The following is a 19,595-nucleotide window of genomic DNA, read 5'->3' as shown; positions in this document are numbered from 1 at the left end:
TATAATTTGGCCATTTTCATCTGCATTTTGAAGATTTCCATTCGTAACTGGGTACAAGCTCCCTAGTGCTATGCTCCATTAACTTATTGGAAGAGCCTGCTCCCAGAACAACACTTATCCAATTCTGGCTGAATTTTGGGCAAAATAAATGATGTAACACAGGCCTGAAATTGCATGTTACTTGGTAGTCTTTTATTTCTGGTTGAAAAATGGTCAACAGTTATTGCCCAACATCGCTTAGAAGGTGGAGTAGATTTCAAGGTTGATTAAAGAAAATTCATTAAGTTGGTAGACTCGACATACAAGTAAACTGAGATTTTTCCTGGGATGCATGTTGGTGAAGGAGGAATCATCTAGACGATTTAAAAACAATATCTCCCCCATACGTCACTTTACACGTGGATTCTTCTTTTACAGTCTCCCCTCCCCACTGCCCTGTTAGCCCCTCGCTCCATCCCGCCAGAAACCCCTTCCTTCCCCCGAGTCCTAGGTTATTCCTGTAGAAGTCGGGACAGGCGTTCCTAGACACGTTATGTTGGATTGCAGTTATCCACAGACCTTTTCATTTCATTCTTAGTAGCGGGAGAGTAAGAATAAATGAAATTGCATTAAACATACCTTGACTGGTCCTCTAGCCTGAAATAAGATCATGCCAATGTCTCAAAGTCATCAGAGGAACCAAGGGTGCAGTACATCATCCACATGACCTCACCAAGTTGTTTGTTTTCCTGCCCCATGTTACATGCTGCCAGGTTCTAGTGTCTCTCAATTCTAAAAGGAAGCTTATTTCAGTGTTATTTTATTTGAACATACACCCGTCTAATTGCTACTATTATTCTCTACAGGGACAAAAAGGAAATACTAAAGGGCGCCATCACGAAAGAACAGTAATTCAATATCATTATACTCAGTGGCCTGACATGGGTGTGCCAGAATATGCTCTACCAGTACTCACCTTTGTAAGGAGATCGTCGGCAGCCCGGACACCCGAAATGGGTCCAGTGTTGGTACATTGTAGGTAAGCAAACCATCCTATTACAAAGTGTTAATTACATATTTTTAGTGCTTTTAGCACCAGTGTTAATGTAACCAGACTACAATTTGGTTGTGCCTCATTAAGAATGTAGTTTTCATCCAGCAAAGATTGATTAGTCTACATGAACAAATAAAATGGATTGAATTAATGTATACATGTATAACCTTTATCTTTCCACCAATTGTTTAGTTTACTTAGTCATTTGCAAAATTGGCAAGAAGCCTCCCAGGGCAATATTCAAACAAATATTAAAGAGCCAATAGAAAGCAGTCTTTTTCAATTGACCTCTGTCCCGTTGCTTATTTTCACTATTGTCTCCCTTTCACTTGGAACAGGTGTTAAAGTAAAGAATACCCAGCGTACACCCCATTCCCTGGACATACAATATGCTGTGGCATAAAACGGCTAGATATCCTGGTAGCAAAATTAAATTGCTTTGTTGGAGCTAAGCCATCTACCAATAGATAATGAACCAGAGTGAACATCAAAAAGTGGGACACTATAAAAGACGTTTAGCCGTTTTAATAAAACCACTGTAGAAATTGACAAAAGAGATATCCACATACTGGTGTAGTCATGTCATGGAAAATTAAGTTAAATGCATGGCCACATCCACACTAAATGGCCAGCACTATTTACATTGTACTGTGCCCCTAACCTATGCTACCAACCACAGCCTTGAATCATAACACTAGGTTTACTATGCCATGATGTGACAGCAATCCACTTACCCCCCCCCTCACCCCCATTTACTGCATAAAATCAACAAACTGTCAAGGGCTTGAGGGCAGAGACGTGCACACATAGCCAAGGGGAGACAAGTGCACAAGAGACAGGAGTGTAAGGAATCCTGCAGACAAAAAAGAATAAGCAACAAAGGGAGTGAAAAGAAAGGGGCAGTGAGTACAAGTAAGACAAACACAGTAGGTTTCCACTTGAGGTACACGCAGAATGGGTGAAGTGGTTTCCACAGGGTAAGGGTAAACTCTAACCTTCTGAACTGGTTGCTATTACAAGCCCCACTCTGAATGCTCATGTAAAAGAGCATCAAGGTTTGGGTGTCTGTGCCTGGACCTTAAGGCGTGAACAAGACTTGAGCCTGTACGGGTCCAGCAGGAACTAAACCGTAAATTCCTCCTGAAACTGGAACCAACACACTGCTAATAAAATGGCACAAGGGAGAATATTGAATCACAACAATGGAAAGGAGCAGAAAGGAGCCTCCTGGTGGTAATCCCAGCGGCCAAACTCTGAACAAAGGAATTATGCAAGCATAAGTGAGGACAAGAACAGTAACAGAAATATCCAGGGAAAGAATAGGAAGCCAAAGTGAGCAAGGATCAGGACAGAGAAGAGGACGAAAGTGGAAAAGCAAGAATCTAAGTGCAAGGGTACAAAAGACTGGAACTGCAAACTAGAAAGTAAGGCCCAGAAACAAGAAACAGCAGGCTGAACTATAGACCAGGAACAAGAAATCTCAGGACGGGAACTTTGCATTACAGTCCTTGTTCTCCTAGTCCAGATTGGTAACAAGGACTGAACTGCAGACTGGTAAAAAGAAACTGTAACTATGGACTGGAAGAACACGGGCAGGATTGCAGATGGATAACAAGGAAGCTAAATCCAGGTAACAGACTATGGGCACAGAAGAAGGAACAAGAACATTGGTGGTAGAGAGTATGGGGCTGCAGACAGGGAACAGAGGACTGCAAGCAGTGGAGCAGGGCTGCACTGCAGGAAGCACAGAGGTTCGGGGCACATGTCAAGGGAGTGGAGGCAGAGTAGCAGGGCTGCAAGGCATGGAGCTCAGGGCACTGGAACAGTAGCAGGTTCAATAAACAGCAGAAACAGGTTACATCAGAAATCCAAGGATCAAAGCACAAAGGGCTGTGTGCGAATTCAATGCAAGCGCCCTGTGCTCCTGCAGGCTGCTGCTTAAAGCAGGCTCATTAGCAGCATCTGGAGAACAACACCTGAATATAATCTGCCTCCTCCCTCTCTGGTCCTGGGATATTGAAAGCAACACTGATCTCTGAGGTTTATGGGGAGTAGTTCTCGGACTGCTGCCTGGGAATAGCCAGGGAATGAGAACTGCCACAGGATGCATTATTGGATATGTTTGTGAAATTAAATATTGAAGTACCAAAGTCTTGCAAATGGAAAGTAAGGCCAAAATTATGAGTAGGTATTTTTTGGGGAAAATTATGGTGTGTTTGTATTGTATTGAATTTATAAAGGTCCTTTCGCCAATGTCGCAAACAACAAGAATTTAAAAACAGTACAGTCAAAGCGATACAAATGAGCAAAAAAGTTACATCAGCCAATTTTAAAAGGCTAAAGATGGAAGAAGAGAGTTTGAGAATAGTCTGCAAAATGCAGAGAGATGAGGAGGAACAAAATGTTTAGGAGCCAAAAGAGAAAAAGATCAGAGACTTAGGAATAGCAAAGAGAAATAGATTCTGAGATCGCAAGGGGCGTTAGGGGACATAAAACGAGAGTAGAGATGAAAGATGGGGAGTGGCCAGGCCATGGGTGCATTTGAAGAAAATTGAAAGCAAGTGATACAGAAGATGGGGTTCAAAAGGAAGTAGTGAAATTGAAAATAACAGCCATAAAAAGAAGAGACAACAGGGTAGAAGGGAGAAAGAGAAGAAAAGATTAAGTCAAGGCAAGAGACAGACTGATGGGGGGAACGAAGGAATTGCACATGATAAGAATCGGCAGGAGAGCAGCAGCGGAAGTGAAGAATTCGTGGCAGGGAAGTTCAAATCTACATGGAGGAAAAAAGGGGCAAAAAAAATGGAAGGAGAGGAGATAAAATATTATCAAGCTGTTCGAGAAAATCGTTGGGTGGGCCCGGGGGACAATAGACAACAAGGAGAGAAACAGGAAAAGGAAGAAAAATGGTATTCAAAGGATGGAAAACTTGGGAGATTAGAGCAGGGAGATAGAAGAGTCCCAGTAAGAGAATTCCAGTGCCACCCGCAATTAAGTGGCTGGGGATATGGGAAAAGGAAGTAGAGGCAGTATGAAGAAAAGCAGTAGTTACAGAGTTAAAATCTGTAATGGTGATGAATGAGTTCCAAATAGTCCACAAAGGGTGCCAATTGGTGCTCCAGTGGCACAGTCATGACCCAAACATGTACAAACCCCGGCCAGCCATATATAAAACAAAGACTACTCATTCTCAGGTGTATAGCGCAGGTGTAACACGCTCGTCTTGGAAGCAAGACGACGTGGAGCAACACAGGTTCGATCCCCGGGTCCACGCGTAGAAACCTCTGGGTATTGAGCACGTTATTAATAACCAATTACAATTACCAATTAAAGACTTCCCAGTCATACAAATAAGGCTGTGCATTTCACTTATACTCGTAACGAGAATGTGATTCCCTTTACCGGTTGTAGCACACTGCCCTAGATCTCTCATCACAATGGACAGTAGGACTATTATCTACTGATAACAACAGTAAACCTGGAGACATAGATGCAAGAACAGGGTATCTCCTTTTTCTGGACCTGTTTTCTTTGGTTGTCATGTTGGATGGAAATACTAATATAACAAGGCTTTGTTTATATTCCATGTGTAGTGCTGGTGTTGGCAGGACTGGAACCTACATTGTAATAGACAGCATGCTGCAGCAGATAAAAGACAAAAGCACAGTTAATGCCTTGGGTTTTCTGAAACACATCAGGACACAGCGCAACTACCTCGTCCAGACTGAGGTAAATCTCCTTTCTTTGCATAGTTTAGTAAACCAAAGCGTGGCTTCAAATGCAAGATATACATTGCATATATCTTATTATTAACAGAAATGACCTCTTTCAGTAGCAGAATTCATATGAGAGAGAAAATCCTTTGCATCCAATTGTTTCCTGCTTAGAGGGTTGTTCAATTATCCAGCGCCGTGGTACTCAACTTCTGCTTTATATTTTCTGAAGGTTTGTGGGAATATGAAGAAGTGTTACCTATTCCAAAGTATGTCTAAGTTCATATTGATTGCTAGCCACTGTATATATTGATCATTTTCTACTATCCCATCATACATCTCTGAAGGTCTAAGAAATTACATGCTCACGCTGGGAAGGGCGCTAAACCAATCAGATTAGAAACACAGTTGAGAACACAGTATACCGCCCTCGGTATCCAGCCACCCAAGGACCTTTCCCCGGTGCCACCATCTTGATTGTGGGCAGGGAGCCTCTACCTCTTGCCTTCCCACAAACCAACCCCACCAAGACACCCCACACCCCCTACCCCGATCCCCAGACATCTGCTGGAGCAGAGCATTTTGCTCCAGTGCCAGCACTCCTTCCCGCCCGTGGCCACTGTGCGCAATAGTCAGAAAAGAAGGGGCTGGTATGGTAGACGATAAAGAAAAGAAGACCATAGTGAAGGGATTTTATGAATGTCACCTGTGTTTTACTGTAAAAAAAAAAAAAACTTTCTTAAAAAGAGAATTATACATTGAATGTTTGAAAAATCCATCAAGAATCTGTAATGTTTGACAATGATTTGTGAGTTGATAGCCCATTTTGTGTAGCGTTCAGGCTGTCATAAGTTTGGCTCTGTGATTCTGTTCTCTGCTGAAGCCATTCTGTGCCCACAATACAGAGTCCCTTTTCTCGGATCAAAGATGATCATTCTAGAAATTGGAACATGGTTGCACCTCATGCACAAGAAGCCTTTCTAAACTCGAAAATACACCAGTGTATAGTCCTATTGGTGAAGACCGATTAACAGCAGTACCACAAAAGATCTGTGCATTTCCAGTGCGGGCAGAAATGCTCACCCACCATTCCTTTTCTCGCTACCTAATGTAAGACCAGCACCCCTTGAGCCTTTTTCTTCTTGGAGTAGTTGCAAGAATATAGTCGTTTTGAGTACGGTGAGCAAAGTGGACATTAAAATAATGAAGAGGGATGTTGGAGAGGGAAGAAGACATTTTCAAACACAATTTAAAGGGAAGGAAGATAATGATTAAAGGAAAATGCACACATATGTACCTACAGTAATGTGCATATGCTCGTGCATATGCTCTTATTGTGTTCTGTGTTGGATGGGAAAAATGAATAAGGGCTTTTTTTGTTAGATAACTAAACATTGAGATACAACATTAAGTCTCAGGTTTATCATCCAGCATAGGAAAAGGGTTGGGCGTGCTGAAAATGTGTAATATGGGGCCACTTTGAAATATATTTCCAGGGCCTTTTTTGGTTCCCAGTCCACCCCTGTCTGCCACCCCATTGAGGATGATCAGACCACTAAAACACAAGGACCGAAGCAATGCCTTTATACTCTTACGTCCCATCCCCTTTCCTCCATACTGCATGGATGTCCCTTCCTATGGACGAGAGATCAAACCTTTTTCACCAGAAAAAAACGTCTTCCTCTTTAGATTTAGAGGTGATCTGGGGTGCAGCCCTGGGAGCATCTGCTACCCTGACTCTGCCCTCCGGCGCCACACACCAGTTCCCTTTTCTGTGTCAACTGGAACGGGCCGATTTCACCAGCTCTTACCTGGTGGGGCAGCCCTCATATCTTTTTTGGCTAGAATGTAGAATTGGGCCTTTGACATAAGGTCCTTTTTATGCTGTACTCTTGAACTAGGTTTATTTACTTCGTTCTGACCTTGTTTTCCATAGAGCCTTCCCTTTTGACATCTAGTTATTTCACTGTGTCTTCTGTAGGGATTCGTCGAAATCTCACCATAAGCAGAAAACTATAAGTTACTCACAGTAGTGACTAACATACTCTTAGTCCCCATTCCTCCATACTGCATGGGTGTCCCTTCCTAGAGACGGGAGACAGAAGCTTTTTCACAGAAAAAACCTTCTTCCCCTTTAAATTTAGGGGCGCTCTGGGGTGCAGCCTTGGGAGCATGCGCTACCCTGACTCTGCCCTCCGTTGCCACACCCCAGTCCCCTTTTCCGCATCAACGGGAACGGCCGATTTCACCAGCGCTCCTGGGTTTGGCTTCGGCCATGTAGTTCCACGCGCTCTTCCCCGGATACTTTCTTCTGTCTTTTTGTCTTATTTTATCAATCAGGTACTTGTTCCTCTGGCGCCTTGCTCCTCCCTGGCGCGTGTCGACTTCAGCGGGCTTCAGCAGGTGTCCAGCCTATGAGGGGCTTTTCCCTACATCAGATCCCCACGCCCTTTGCCCTGACCACGGATGGGAAGGTTGTGCCGCGTGTTAAGCAGTCTCCTCGCGTGCCCTGAAGAATAGACTGGCTAGGTGGTGGGAGCTCTTCGAGAGGTCGCCTCCAGAGGACCTGAAGGACTTCGTCAAGTATCGATCAAGGCCCAAGGTAGGGCCACTCTTTTGCAGCGTGCTCTGCAAGGGAGACTCTTTTTCAAGGAAGCGGCCGAACGGGAGGAACCATTTGGGTTCCCATACCACCACAAATACTGAGGCTAATTCAGCTACAGGCCGAAGAGTCTGTAGACTCTCCCAAAGATTGTGCTGAGGGAGGGGGGACGTCCTTTTACCGGGTGTACACCCGAGGGCCTACGCCCTTGTACCAGCATTATGACCGAGGTGGCACCTACATGCAGCATTACTGGCATCTTCGCCGTGGGCGAAGCACCTACCAGGTTTCGGCCTGAGGTGCAGGGCAGGCCTCATGCTCCGTCAAGAGTCCTGGAGGAGGTTGGGCACAGTGAGCCAAACACCACGACTTCGGAATGTGGCATGCAGCTCGACAAGATGGCCAATGCACCAAACAAGATGGCCACTCTTGCAATACCTCCCCGAGGAACAACGCAGGTGGGTGAACGAGTTACAAGGTTGGACTGGGGTCAACCAGGTACGTGGCCTAATGTTTATCCATCGTCAGCGCAGGGTTTGTTCCCTCTGCAACCTAGACAGTATATGCACTGGCTCCAGCAGCAGCCCGCGATCCTGTCAATCTCACCTGCCATCCCACTGGCCTGTGAGGAATGGTTCTTTGAAGTTACTCACACTCCTCAGGTGGGGCGCCATCCTCAAGGATATTATCAAGGATATGCTACCTCCAGCCCTGGCGCCCGTGCCCATAGTCATTCCTCCTATGGCTCCAGCGCCGCAGGCCCCTGTGAAGCCACTGCTGCCAATGCCGGCTCCTTTAATTCCAGCTCCCCTGCCCCCACAATGCAGGTGGTTCCGTACCAGCCTCTGCTGCAGGTTCTGGTCTCCACACCCCAGCCCTCAGCGCCCAGCTCTCCTCCTGTGCCAGACCAGCCAGACGCTCAGGTGGGCACAGATGAGGAAGAAGACCCGGACATACCATCTTCGGTCAAGGCCTTCCATGAACGACTTGGTGGTCTGGCGGAGTACCTGGGCCTTTCTAAGCCTGAAGTCAAGCAACCAGAGGCAGGGGTAATCGCCAAGGTCCTTACTCTATGCGCCTTGGCTAGGACGGGGATCCTGATGCAAAAAAATGTTGTCACCGTGGCCTAGAAGGGGTGGCTCAACCCTCACTCGGTCCAGCCGGTCAATTGATGCCTAGATGCCAAGTACAGGCAAATGGAGGGGGATACACTCTTGCTATCGGTCCACCCTCAACCACACTCCTCAGTGTTTGTGGCAGTGTCACTCTACTCAAACCCTCAGTCGTCCTCGGCCACCTCGTCCTTGGTGCTGCTAGGCAAGGAGGAGGAGATCTTGGATGTATACGCGAAGAAGCTGTATTCCAACACTTCACTGCATCTTTGGCAAGCCAACGCGGATGCCATGCTGGCAGCCGTTAACCAGAAGCTTTGGCAGGAAATAGCAGACTTCCTTCCAGAACATCCAGTGCAGAGCCAAGCATGCTTCAAGACGGGTCTAGGAGAAGCCAAGCTGGTAACGCAGGATGGCATGGAGTCCATGGTAGCCCACATCGATACCTCTGGCTCGGCCTTATGCATCAGCACGGACATGAGAAGGACGGCCTGGCTTCGGGCTTTTAAGTTTTACCCTGATGTCCAGGAACGCATATTGGACCTTCCGTTTGAGGGTAGTGACCTCTTTTACTCTACCACTGACGAGGAATTAGATAAAAAGAAGAGCTTGCAAACTGTGAAGTCTTTATCATAATGAATACCACACCCAAGGCGTACACCCAGTCACATCAGCGCTCCGACAAGGGGCGGATGTTTGGAGGGTTTTGTGGCTTCCAAGAATGGAGGTCCAGCCAGCCTGACTGTTTGCTCAGTCAACACTGGCACAAACAACAAAAGGGCAGGGGGGAGTAAGAGCTTCTTCCAGTCCCCTGCCTCAGCAACAGCCTCTGAGGTAAAGAAAGCATAATGCGCCCCTTCAGGTCCACTTGTCTCCGGTAGGGGGCAGGCTTGCCCTTCATGCACAGTTCTGGCGTCAGTATTTTGTGGACCCCTGGATCCTCTCGGTAGTATCCAAGGGGTACCGCCTACCGATCCCTTCACCTCCTTCCCTCCACTCGCACAGATTGGGACAGAAAATCTGTTGGGGGAGATTCGGTCGCTCGTCGAGAGCCAGACAGTGGAAGAAGTCCCAACCTCCCAGCAAGGATTGGGATTCTATTCCAGGATTTTCACCGTACAGAATAACAGGCTGGCCTGAGAGTTATGTTGGACCCTATCACCCTCACCCTCTTCAAAAATTCAAGATGGTTACGCCAGCACTAATAGCGGAGACATTGTGCAAGCGAGACTCGATGTGTCCCTGGATCTCAAAGACTCGTATCTACAGGTCCTGATTTGGCAGCCTTATCGCTCCTTCCTCCGGTTCAGGATCATGGGTTGCCACTTCCAATACAAGGTGCTGCCCTTCGGCCTCAAACCGGCTCCCAGGGTGTTTACTACACTCATGAATGCAGTGGCTGCCCTCCTGAGGTCCCAGAGCCACCACATCTACCTGTACCTCGACTACTGGTTCGTCAGGGCGACATCACCAGAGGCGGTGCACCATACCACCTCTTCTCTTATGAGCACTCTCCATGACCTGGGTTTTTCACTCAACCTCAAGTAGTCCCAGCTGCAACCCACATAGAGACTGACTTTCCCGTGCCTCATTTGGGACACATGCTCCGTGAGAGTTTTCCCCTCGCAGGACAAGATTACGGCCATCAAAAGGGCCACGGCTCACTGCCTCACCCAAGAAGTGACATCGGCCTGGTGGTACCAACGCTTATTGGTACTCATGACAGAGGTCCTGCTGCCCGTCCCCCACACGGGACTCAGGATGAGGAGACTACAGCGACACTTCACAGCCTCATGGAATCAGGAGCGGGGCTCCCAAGCGGAGCTGGTCAGCATTCCTCATTCTCTCCACTTGGACCTCACATGGTGGTCCAGGGACTGCAACCTGCGGACGGGCACGCCCTTTCGGCAGCTGGCCCTGCAGGTCACCATCATTATGGAAACCTCTCTCCAGGTCTGTGGGGCCACCCTGGACAGCCACAGTGTCCATGGAGTCTGGATCCGGCAGGAGTCTCATATCAACTGGCTGGAACTGAAGTCCATCTGGCTAGCACTCAAAGCTTTCCTTCTGGTCATTGGGGGTAAGGTTGTCCTCAGACAGACAGGCCACTCCACCAGCATGTTCTATGTCAACAAGCAGGGGTACCAGATCCCCTCCACTGTGCAGACTAGTCGTCAGCATGTAGCAATGGGCACTGGAGAACATCATCTGCCTCACGGCCGTCCACCTTCCGGAGGAGTCCAACTTTGAGGCGGACAGGCTCAGCATGCTGGGCGTGGACAATTCCAAGTGGCAATTGAACGACCAGGTACTGATGGAGATCTTCAGCAGATGGGGCATCCTCAGGTGGATCTCTTTACCTCCTGGTACAACAATACGTGCCAGCAGTTCGCGTCCTCCCTGGGTGCCGCATTTCAGATTCAGTGGAACGGCATTACAGCATATGCCTTCTCGCCCGCACCACTGTCCACAGGGTGGTCTGCAAAATAAAGGAATCTTGTCACCTCAGCATCATTCGGATGGCTCCATGGTGGCCGGCAAGACCATGGTTCTCCGAGCTGCTCAGCCTCTCGGACAGGCCACCTATTCACCTTCCGATGGGCCCAGCACATCTTATGGCGTAACAGGGGGGCAGGGTCATCCACCCTGCACCACAGAAATTATCCTTGCAGCTTGGCACCTCAATCTCTCACAGACTAACCTAGAGATCATTCAGGGTGCAAGGAGCAAGGCTACCAGGAGCCAGTACAAGCGTAAGTGGACTAGGCTCTGTCTCTCGGCAGACTGTAAGTAGATTGACCCCCTTACGTGCAAGTTGGAGGATGTGCTTTCCTTCTCGGCTCAGATTGCACACTCAGGTGTGCAGGCGGGCAGATGCCGCATTTATTTGGCAGCCTTAGGAGCCTACAGAAACTCTGAGGAGGAAGTCTTCTCTTCCATCCCAATAGTCAAGAGACATTTGACGGACCTCACCAGACTTTGCCCGCCCATCAAAAAACCACACCCCGTGTGGGACCTCAATGTAGTGTTGGGCACCTTGGCACACAAGCCGTTTGAGCCAATGGCGTCTGCGGACATCAGGCTGGTCACCATTAAGACAGCACTGCTAGTGGGCCTCACTTCGGCTCGCAGAGTCAGCAAGATCCAGGCTCTGGTGGCCTCAGAGCCATATAATATTTTTCACAAGGATAAGGTAGTCCTGGGACACACCCAGCATTCCTACCAAAGGTACCCTTCGCTTTCCATCTAAACAAGGAAATAGTTCTACCCATGTTCTTTTCCGAGCCTAAGGACGAGGCAGGATGGGCACCAATAGTCGATACTTTATTTGGAATGAACTATTGTTAGATGTATATGTGAAGAGAATTGGAAATGAATTGTACATTTCTCTTTTGTATCTTAAAATAATTGAAAATAAATGTAGGGATTTATTTAGACTGAATGAATGAATGTTTTGGATGCATGTTTTATAGAATGCTTTTATAACCAAATTGATTAAAATGTGTAATGTTTTTGTATTTAAATCAAAATAAAATGAAATAATGATTTGATTCATTTAGCTTTCTGCCCTCCTTCTCTTAATTAGTCCCGCTCTCCTGGCACCACTTTGTATTTCATTGTATGCTTCTACCTCAAGGTGCCAGTGGCTGCTGAGGTTCCCACCTTGGGTTTTGTAGTATATTAAAATACAGCAGTCCTTTAGTGTCAATGAGGTGGATTTGTCACCAGTGTAGGCTGCAAACCCCCCCACAGCAAACTGTCTCTGCCAGGCTTAGCTTGCAACAAAGGACTTTTATGATGCCCTTTGAAGTTTTGACAGTTTCCCCTTCAGAGTGTATGATGGAGGAAATCACACCCCTACTGGCTTCCTTTGTTCATTCTTGCAGGGCAGCCTGCTAGTCTAGCAGGTCTGTGAATCCTCACACTTTTGGCCGTTTCATGTGTCCTTGTGGGCCGGTTCACTTCTGGATGCAACTTTTCCCAATGTTAGAGGTGGTGCTTTGTCAATGAATTCAGTGCTTGAACCAAAAAATTGTTGTACTGTTTTCTGAGTCTTTTTTAAGGAAACCAAGTCTTGTGGAAACAAATATACTGTGCATGATTTATCCAAACCCCAACCCCCCTATTCATATTTCTGAGTGAGCAAAATCTGTCAATTGACATTTGACTTTGAATGACATTTTTTTACCTTATTTTAAAGAACAGATTCGCACATGTCCAGGCTTTTTCCTTTGAAGGGTTCTGCAGCCCACGGGATTAGGTTTCAATTGATCTTTGGTAGGGCTTTTGCAGGTACTGTGGGTTCATGAACACAGAGGCATAATGCAAAGAGTTTCTTTGATATTGACATGGCAAAAGAGAGAGAGACACGCTATTTCTTTCCTTTGCTGTAATTTTAGTACGATGATCACTTCAAAAGAAAACAAATGCTGTGTTGCGTGAAAAGCAGAATTCTCAGCCCTTCATGTACTTTATCAGCAGACAATGCCGTTCTTGGGGTGTATTGCCCAACTTTTCGGCAATCAGAAGAAATAAAGCATGGAGGGGTGTGTTTCAATGGAGCGCACAACTTTGCGGTGTTTTAGGTGAAAGACAGAACAAATGCAGGGCCGTTTTGAATGCAGTGTGCAGCTTTAGCATTTAAATGACAGAACAGCAAAATGTAGAGCCGTTCTGAATGCAAGTCATTTCATGTCATTTTCTTATGCTTTATTCAAAGTAAAGCAAATGCAGAGCCATTCTTTGGGTGGCAGGGTTCAATGCTTGCCACACATGTGCCAAGTAGACAAAAGCACAGCTGTGGTTGTGGCATTGTTCAAATGCGGTTTCTGGTTGTAGGGGAGTTCTGCTTAGGGCCTTAAATGTACCACAAAGTCTATGGGGACAGAGGTGTGGCTTTGGAGGGCGGAGTCAAGGTAGCAAATACTCCCCGGGTCACACCCCTGCGTGCCTCTAAATTTAAAGGGGAAGAAGGTTTTTCTGGTGAAAAAGCTTCCGTCTCCCATCGCTAGGAAGGGACACCCGTGCAGTATGGAGGAAAGGGGACTAAGGACTAAGAGTATGTTAGTCACTACGGTGAGTAACTTATAATTTTCTGCATATGGTGAGGTTTTGACGAATCCCTACAGACGATGGCAAGATGACAAAATGGAAGGCTCTATGGAAAGGCGGTCAGAACGAAGTAAATAAAGCTAGTGAAAGAGTCCAGCATAAAAAGGACCTTATGTCCAAGGTCCAATTCTCCATTCTAGCCAAAATGATATGAGGGCTGCCCCACCATGTAGGCATCCTTCAGCTGCACGTTTGAACCATAGGATGTACTACTAGGTTTTGTAGTTGTGGTCTCAACTGTGGGAGATTTTGACCCATTCCAATATGCCCCACTGCATCACTTTACAAATGGGGAAAGAAACAGCCCAAAATGGATGTGCTGACTCCTGTGCGCACACAAATCTGCAAAACTGCGTTTGGGTCACAACCACAAAAAGTTGCACACCCTTCCACACACAGTCAAGGGGTGGGTGAAAAACAGAGTTCTCACTTCAGGAGCATGCCAGTGGGTTCTATTACATTCAACATGGAGCAAAGCAGCAGGATTGTGCTGAAAACAGAAAATGCCTTTTAAAATGTAGCTCTGCAAGCTTCGAAAGTGCTGTTTTTGGCGCTAGATCCATTTATTTTCCATTGAATCAATGAGATTAAAAGGGTACTGAAAATCCAGGATTATCCAGTATGGTCAGAGGAACCGGGCCTCATTGACTGACAGCAGTTCTGAAATGTATCTAAGGAAAGGGCAGTTCAGGAACATTTGTTTTCAGTTAATGGGCTAAAATTGCAACATCTAACAATTTGAGCTGTGCAGACAGAAACTTTAAACAAAGTCTGGGTACATATATCCAGACTGCAAGTAAATCCCAGCCCTCAAGGGACGAACTGGTGCTGAATAAAATGCGTATGCTGCATAGGAGAATCAGATTTAAAAGAACTCAGTTTAATCTTGAAAGTATGTTTTTGTTGAAAGGCCTGATACTTTAAGAAATATCAAAGGATTGCTAATGTAAGAATCCCCTATAAACTGTGTTCATTTTCTTTGTTTTAATGAAAGATGTAGGTAACTTGAAGTTAAAACACAGTCTTGAGTTAACTATTAAAATTCTGCTTTGACAGTTCTCAGCCTGGGAAAGGTTGGCACTTCAGAGTGACACTCCAATGCTGGCAGGAAGGCTTAATTGCTGTGGGGAGGTTTTGCATACTCGGATCAAAGTACCTCATCAGACTTCTGTCTGTGTCTCAAGCAAAGATAATGGCAGGCTTGAACACTCATCCCTACAGTGGAGGGGCAAGATGTTCCATTCTCTGGGAGTAGCCTTCTCAATGAACTTCAAAGGACTGACCAGCTGCTTACCCTTGTGAAGCAAGAAAAAAAAACCTAAAATGGATTTTGAATTTAATTTGCTTATTTTGCCACAGAACTTCATGACATTTAACTTGGCGGCAAGAATAAGTAAATGAGTGCACTATCACTACCCAATGGTATAACGCTGATATGATACAATAGTGCAGAGAGGCAAGGACTCCATCCTAAATTCTATATGTAATCTCCTGGTTAAATTGTTATTTATATAGAGCTTTTGACATCGGAAGAATGAAAGGCCGAGTTGGCCAGGATTCAAACCTGCAACCTACATATCATGCACAGATCACAGCACAAGCGTTCAACCAGCTGAACTGTCTTATTGTCTAACATCCTTCAGAGGTCGGTAAACAGAGTATCGACTGAGGTATAATAATCACAGTGCCTAGATGTTGGCCGAACCATGCATGAAGCGCTAAAAGTTAAATACCTTTCTGGATTATCACAGGGACAGGTTTTGCTGAGTTTATATTTCAGTTACAAAAGTAACTTTAATTTGTTTTTGAACAGCGCTTGCACTTCCTGGAGAGCCAGGTTTTGGATGTTTTAATTGTAGTCTCGAAGTTTTGAGAGGTTGTAACACCTGTGATTGGTGTAATGATTCACTCACCCTCGAGCAAGGACTCTGCTGCCACTGAACCTTTATAGTAATGCACCCCATTAAATGGATGTAAACTAGACTGTGCATACTCACCATTTTACACTGTTTTTATATTTGGAGTCTATAAATAAGTGTAAAAATGATCTGCCTCCGCAAGAGTGTACAAAATATGCAACAGGCAACCATAAAATAACAAAACCTGAAAATAATTAGGACCCATTGTGATGCTGGAAATGCATTGGAGGGACAGGGCCTCCCTATCCTTGTCCTGTAGTCCTTTTTCATTTGGGACTCCTGGCAGTGCAGCTCTTCCTATTTTTGGTTTGGTGTACAGACCCATGGGATACCCTTATGGCATCCATGGGTGGGGGTACAACCATGTGCCCCTAGTGTATGTTCTTGCAGCTGTGTGTGGCCCACAGAGCAGGATATGGGCTGGTGGCAGCTCCATGCTGAATTTGACAGGTGCTCTGAGTATCCTCCATTTTGGGATACACAGGCCCTGCCATTGGAATCAGTTGTGGCCTCTTGCTTTCTATTGCCTGTAACCTTGTTTTCCCAAAGTCCTGGGAAGCCCTGACTCTGTCCCTTCCCCCTGACGGGCTGGTGGGTGGAAGTTCCATATATGATGGTGTTGTGAAGTCCAGGCCTGACTGGCTGGGGCCTTCCCAGTGACTGTATGTTGTGGGTACCTCCTGTGGGTGGGACCTCGGTGAATGGAGTGTGTGACCAGCATGCACTTCTTGTTGTGGGTGTATGGTTTCTGGTATGAGAGACAAAGACTGAGACAGCCCTGTCCAAAACTGGTATGAATGTAGTGTTGAATGGCTGGGGACCCCTCACCACTGGAAATTGTTCAGAATCTGAGTCAACACTTGAAGAGTAACTGGAACTGTTTATCCTCAACGCCCAGTTGGAAGAAGAAAAACTGCTGCATTTGCTTCGACCCGATCCGAAAGCCTTCGAGTTCATAGAGGACAGATCCAAGGGAGGACCTGGCTAGGCGCCCTCTTCCTGTGCTCCGACGGACCATCGAGCACTGCCGCTCTTCGCCAAAGCTCCCTGGAAGTCAGACCCTCGAAAGGCTGCCGACCGGAAACTGGGACCACCGAGGAGAACGAAGTGAAGCACCTGGACAAGCCCATTGCCGTCGACCAGGTTTCGGAGTATCGCCGTAACTGCTGGAGGCCCGTCGAAGCTGTGTGGCCCAGAAGAGGGGACCGCTTGATGGCGTGCCGCTGACGACCGGAGCCGCCCGCTCCTTTGCCTAAGACTTTTGAATCGAAGGACTCCCTTGTCCGCACCGTCAACCTCTTTATCCCGCCGGAGAAAGTTGAGGATGCCGACGCGCCGAGGAGAATCGGCCGGTGGGTTTCCCACCACCCATAGACCACAAAGACTTCAACAACTCGACGCCCTTGTTGGGCCACAGTTCTTCAGAAACTCTTTGCGATCCTGAACTAAACAACGCCGAGGCGCCCCACACACCTCATCCTCGCAGAACGTCATTGACAAGCACCTCCTGGATCGACGCCAGGGTCTCGGCACCCTGGAAATTTTCATCAAAGCCGTTGATTCCAAGTTCACCTTCTTCAACGCCTCTCGACGATCCGTGGCTCCTGCTTTAAAGGGAGTCACTCAAGAAGGATCCATCGACACCTCTTCGAAGAACTCTGCTCTACCAGGTACATTGAGGGGGTAGAAACATTATAGAAAGAAATAAGACTTGTAGAACAATATATGGACTGGGCTTGTTATAGCTCTTTATTTTACAGGTTGCCCAGGTGGGGGGGGGATCTCAACACAGAACTGTGTTTAACGGTAAAGGCCAGTATTCTGCCAATTGTTCTAACCAACTGCTTTCCTCCTATGTCTATTGTTGGTTGCCTTTATTAAGTGATCTGTGTGACATTTAACCAGAGTATAGTTGATGCACTTTAATGAGATCTGCTAATAATTTTGGTACCACTTTAGAACTGTATATATTTGCCATTGTAGATTTTCTGAGAAAAAAGTGAGTTATTGTGATAGTCTACATAACCTTGAATATTAATTATATAAAGACAGTGTTTTCAGTAATAGTGTGTGGACATTCCTTTGTGGGGGTTTGGGGACGACACTGTACTTAAGAACCAGCCTTCATCACCTCCTGAGAAGCTAGGCCTTGATTGCTAGTCCATTGCTACCTTAATAGAGAATTTTGGCTGGGGTCCTCTGTGCCTCTCCTCTACCATATAGAGAGCAGAAGTACAGACACCCCCCTCCGGCCTTTACACCCATTAGAAACAAAACAGTTGTTCGAAAAGAGGTCCGGTTTAAAACAATGTATTACATTTGTGGAACACCTTCTCCTACATGCATCTTGATGATTATGTGCACATAAAGATTCTAAACATTACACCGCTGAAGCAAAACGGAAAGACACCTTTCCTTTTATCCCGCTGTGCAGTTTTTTTTTTTGAAGGCTTCAGAGAAAACATTTCTGTTTCAGAGGTTTTTCTCCATGACTTCCATACATACTTCCATACATTCCATGTAGATAAAAATCCAAAGCGTTCTGATTTCTGTCAAGTAACCTGACCTTTGCACTGCCCTCTGCTCTAAACCTGTGCTTGAATGTACACATGAAAATAATAAAGCTCTCCTATTTACAAGATTTTCATGCTTAAGAAGGCCTGGTACGACACTTATCTGAAGGCCTGGGTGCAGACTCTGCTCAGGATTCCCAGGCCTCCAGCACCTGCGAACTCCAGCCCCAACATGGTAGCAATGTGTCTCATTCTTAACTCTGGTGGTCTCAGAGTTGCCAACAGGATTTGGGAAAACAGATCACTATGCTTCTTTTCAGTAGTCTCTGGTGCTTGCCATCTTCTGGGTCATATGCCCCAGCATGCCACATGAAAAACACGTTCCTTATCTCTTAAGTTATATTTATTTCATTTATTTGAATTTATAAAGCGTGCAACCGTCCTGGAGCATCATGGCGCTATTACAGAAGATTCACTTGGATACATGGTGCAAAGAGCAGACAGTTAGTTATGCAGTCATTTACAAGATTACAGTCGGTATGTTCCAGGGTTCCATGGGAACTGCCTAAATGGAGGGCCTTGTTGAAGAGCTTGGTTTTCAAGGCTCTTCAGAACAAAATGAGCGAGGTTTCCTTCTCGATAGTGAGTGGCTAAGCATTCCAGTTTGTGAGTGCTAACACAGGTAAGCTATCTCCTCGAACTTTGACTCTTTTAAAAGCATGGACCATGAGCTGGTGAGAATACTGGGACTGCTTGGGTTTAGTTGCATTAGCGCGGTGAATTATTTCTGACAGATACAAGGCTGCAGAGTGGGAGAGGCATCTGTGGGTGATAGAGAGGGTCTTCCACAGTATACACTCTTTAACTGGGAGCCAGTGGGCGTCTCGTCTGGCCAGGGAGATGTGCCCCCTCCTGGGAAGGCATTCTTTAGTGTGATTAGCAGTTTAAGGTATTTAGTTGAGGTGCCTGAAAACAAGACATTACAATAGTCCAACTTGGCCCAGATGGTGGCTCTGGCTATAGTAAGGCAGTTTTTGCAGAGAGGTGTGGTTTTACTACATTAATGATTTTGGTCGTAAGTGCTGCTGATGAAGAGATGGCACTGACTTGACGCTTCATAGAGAGGGGGGGGAGTCTAAGTACACACCAGGGGTTTTGACGGCAGCAGAGGCCATGATTATGGTATTCTCAATGCTGAAGGATATGTATTAACTGTCGAGCTTGTTAAGAATTTCCTTAATTTACAGTAGTATTTCTGTTTTATCACCATTGAGACACAGACCTCTGGCCGCCATCCAGGCCTGGATGAGGGCATAGGTCTCTGTGAGGGTGGCTGCATCTTGTTCATAGGAACCGGAGAGGGGGAGACAAATGTATTATTAATGGTTATATGCCATATAGGTTATATGCCAATTGGCTCAGTCATCTGGAATTCTCTCCTCCTAATATTAACACACCAACTCACTGAAACACCACCTGAACTCACTTAACCTATTTTGTTTCTTAATAGTGTAGGCCTGTCTTTAATTGCCACAATACCAATTCACTCTCTCGTGTGGTTGTCTATTGGTTACCCTATGGCCTTGGGCTA

The 19,595-nt window shown here is 46.2% G+C and overlaps 1 protein-coding gene across 2 annotated transcripts in view; it reads left to right on the top strand.

Annotated features, from left to right (window-relative positions):
• The window catches only part of PTPRG (protein tyrosine phosphatase receptor type G), a 1,528,043-nt gene that overhangs the window by 1,315,361 nt on the left and 193,087 nt on the right, over window positions 1-19,595 (top strand). For both annotated transcript variants that reach the window (XM_069643751.1, XM_069643750.1), the window contains 2 exons: window positions 846-1,018; window positions 4,627-4,762. In XM_069643751.1, the coding sequence (XP_069499852.1) occupies window positions 846-1,018; window positions 4,627-4,762 (309 nt within the window). The remainder of the gene's footprint in view (window positions 1-845; window positions 1,019-4,626; window positions 4,763-19,595) is intronic.

The sequence above is a fragment of the Ambystoma mexicanum genome, chromosome 2p (assembly GCF_040938575.1).
Source record: "Ambystoma mexicanum isolate Mex_15411 chromosome 2p, UKY_AmexF1_1, whole genome shotgun sequence".
NCBI lineage: Eukaryota > Metazoa > Chordata > Amphibia > Caudata > Ambystomatidae > Ambystoma > Ambystoma mexicanum.
The sequence above is the reverse complement of the archived record's forward strand: the minus strand, read 5'-3'. Positions and strand labels throughout refer to the sequence as shown.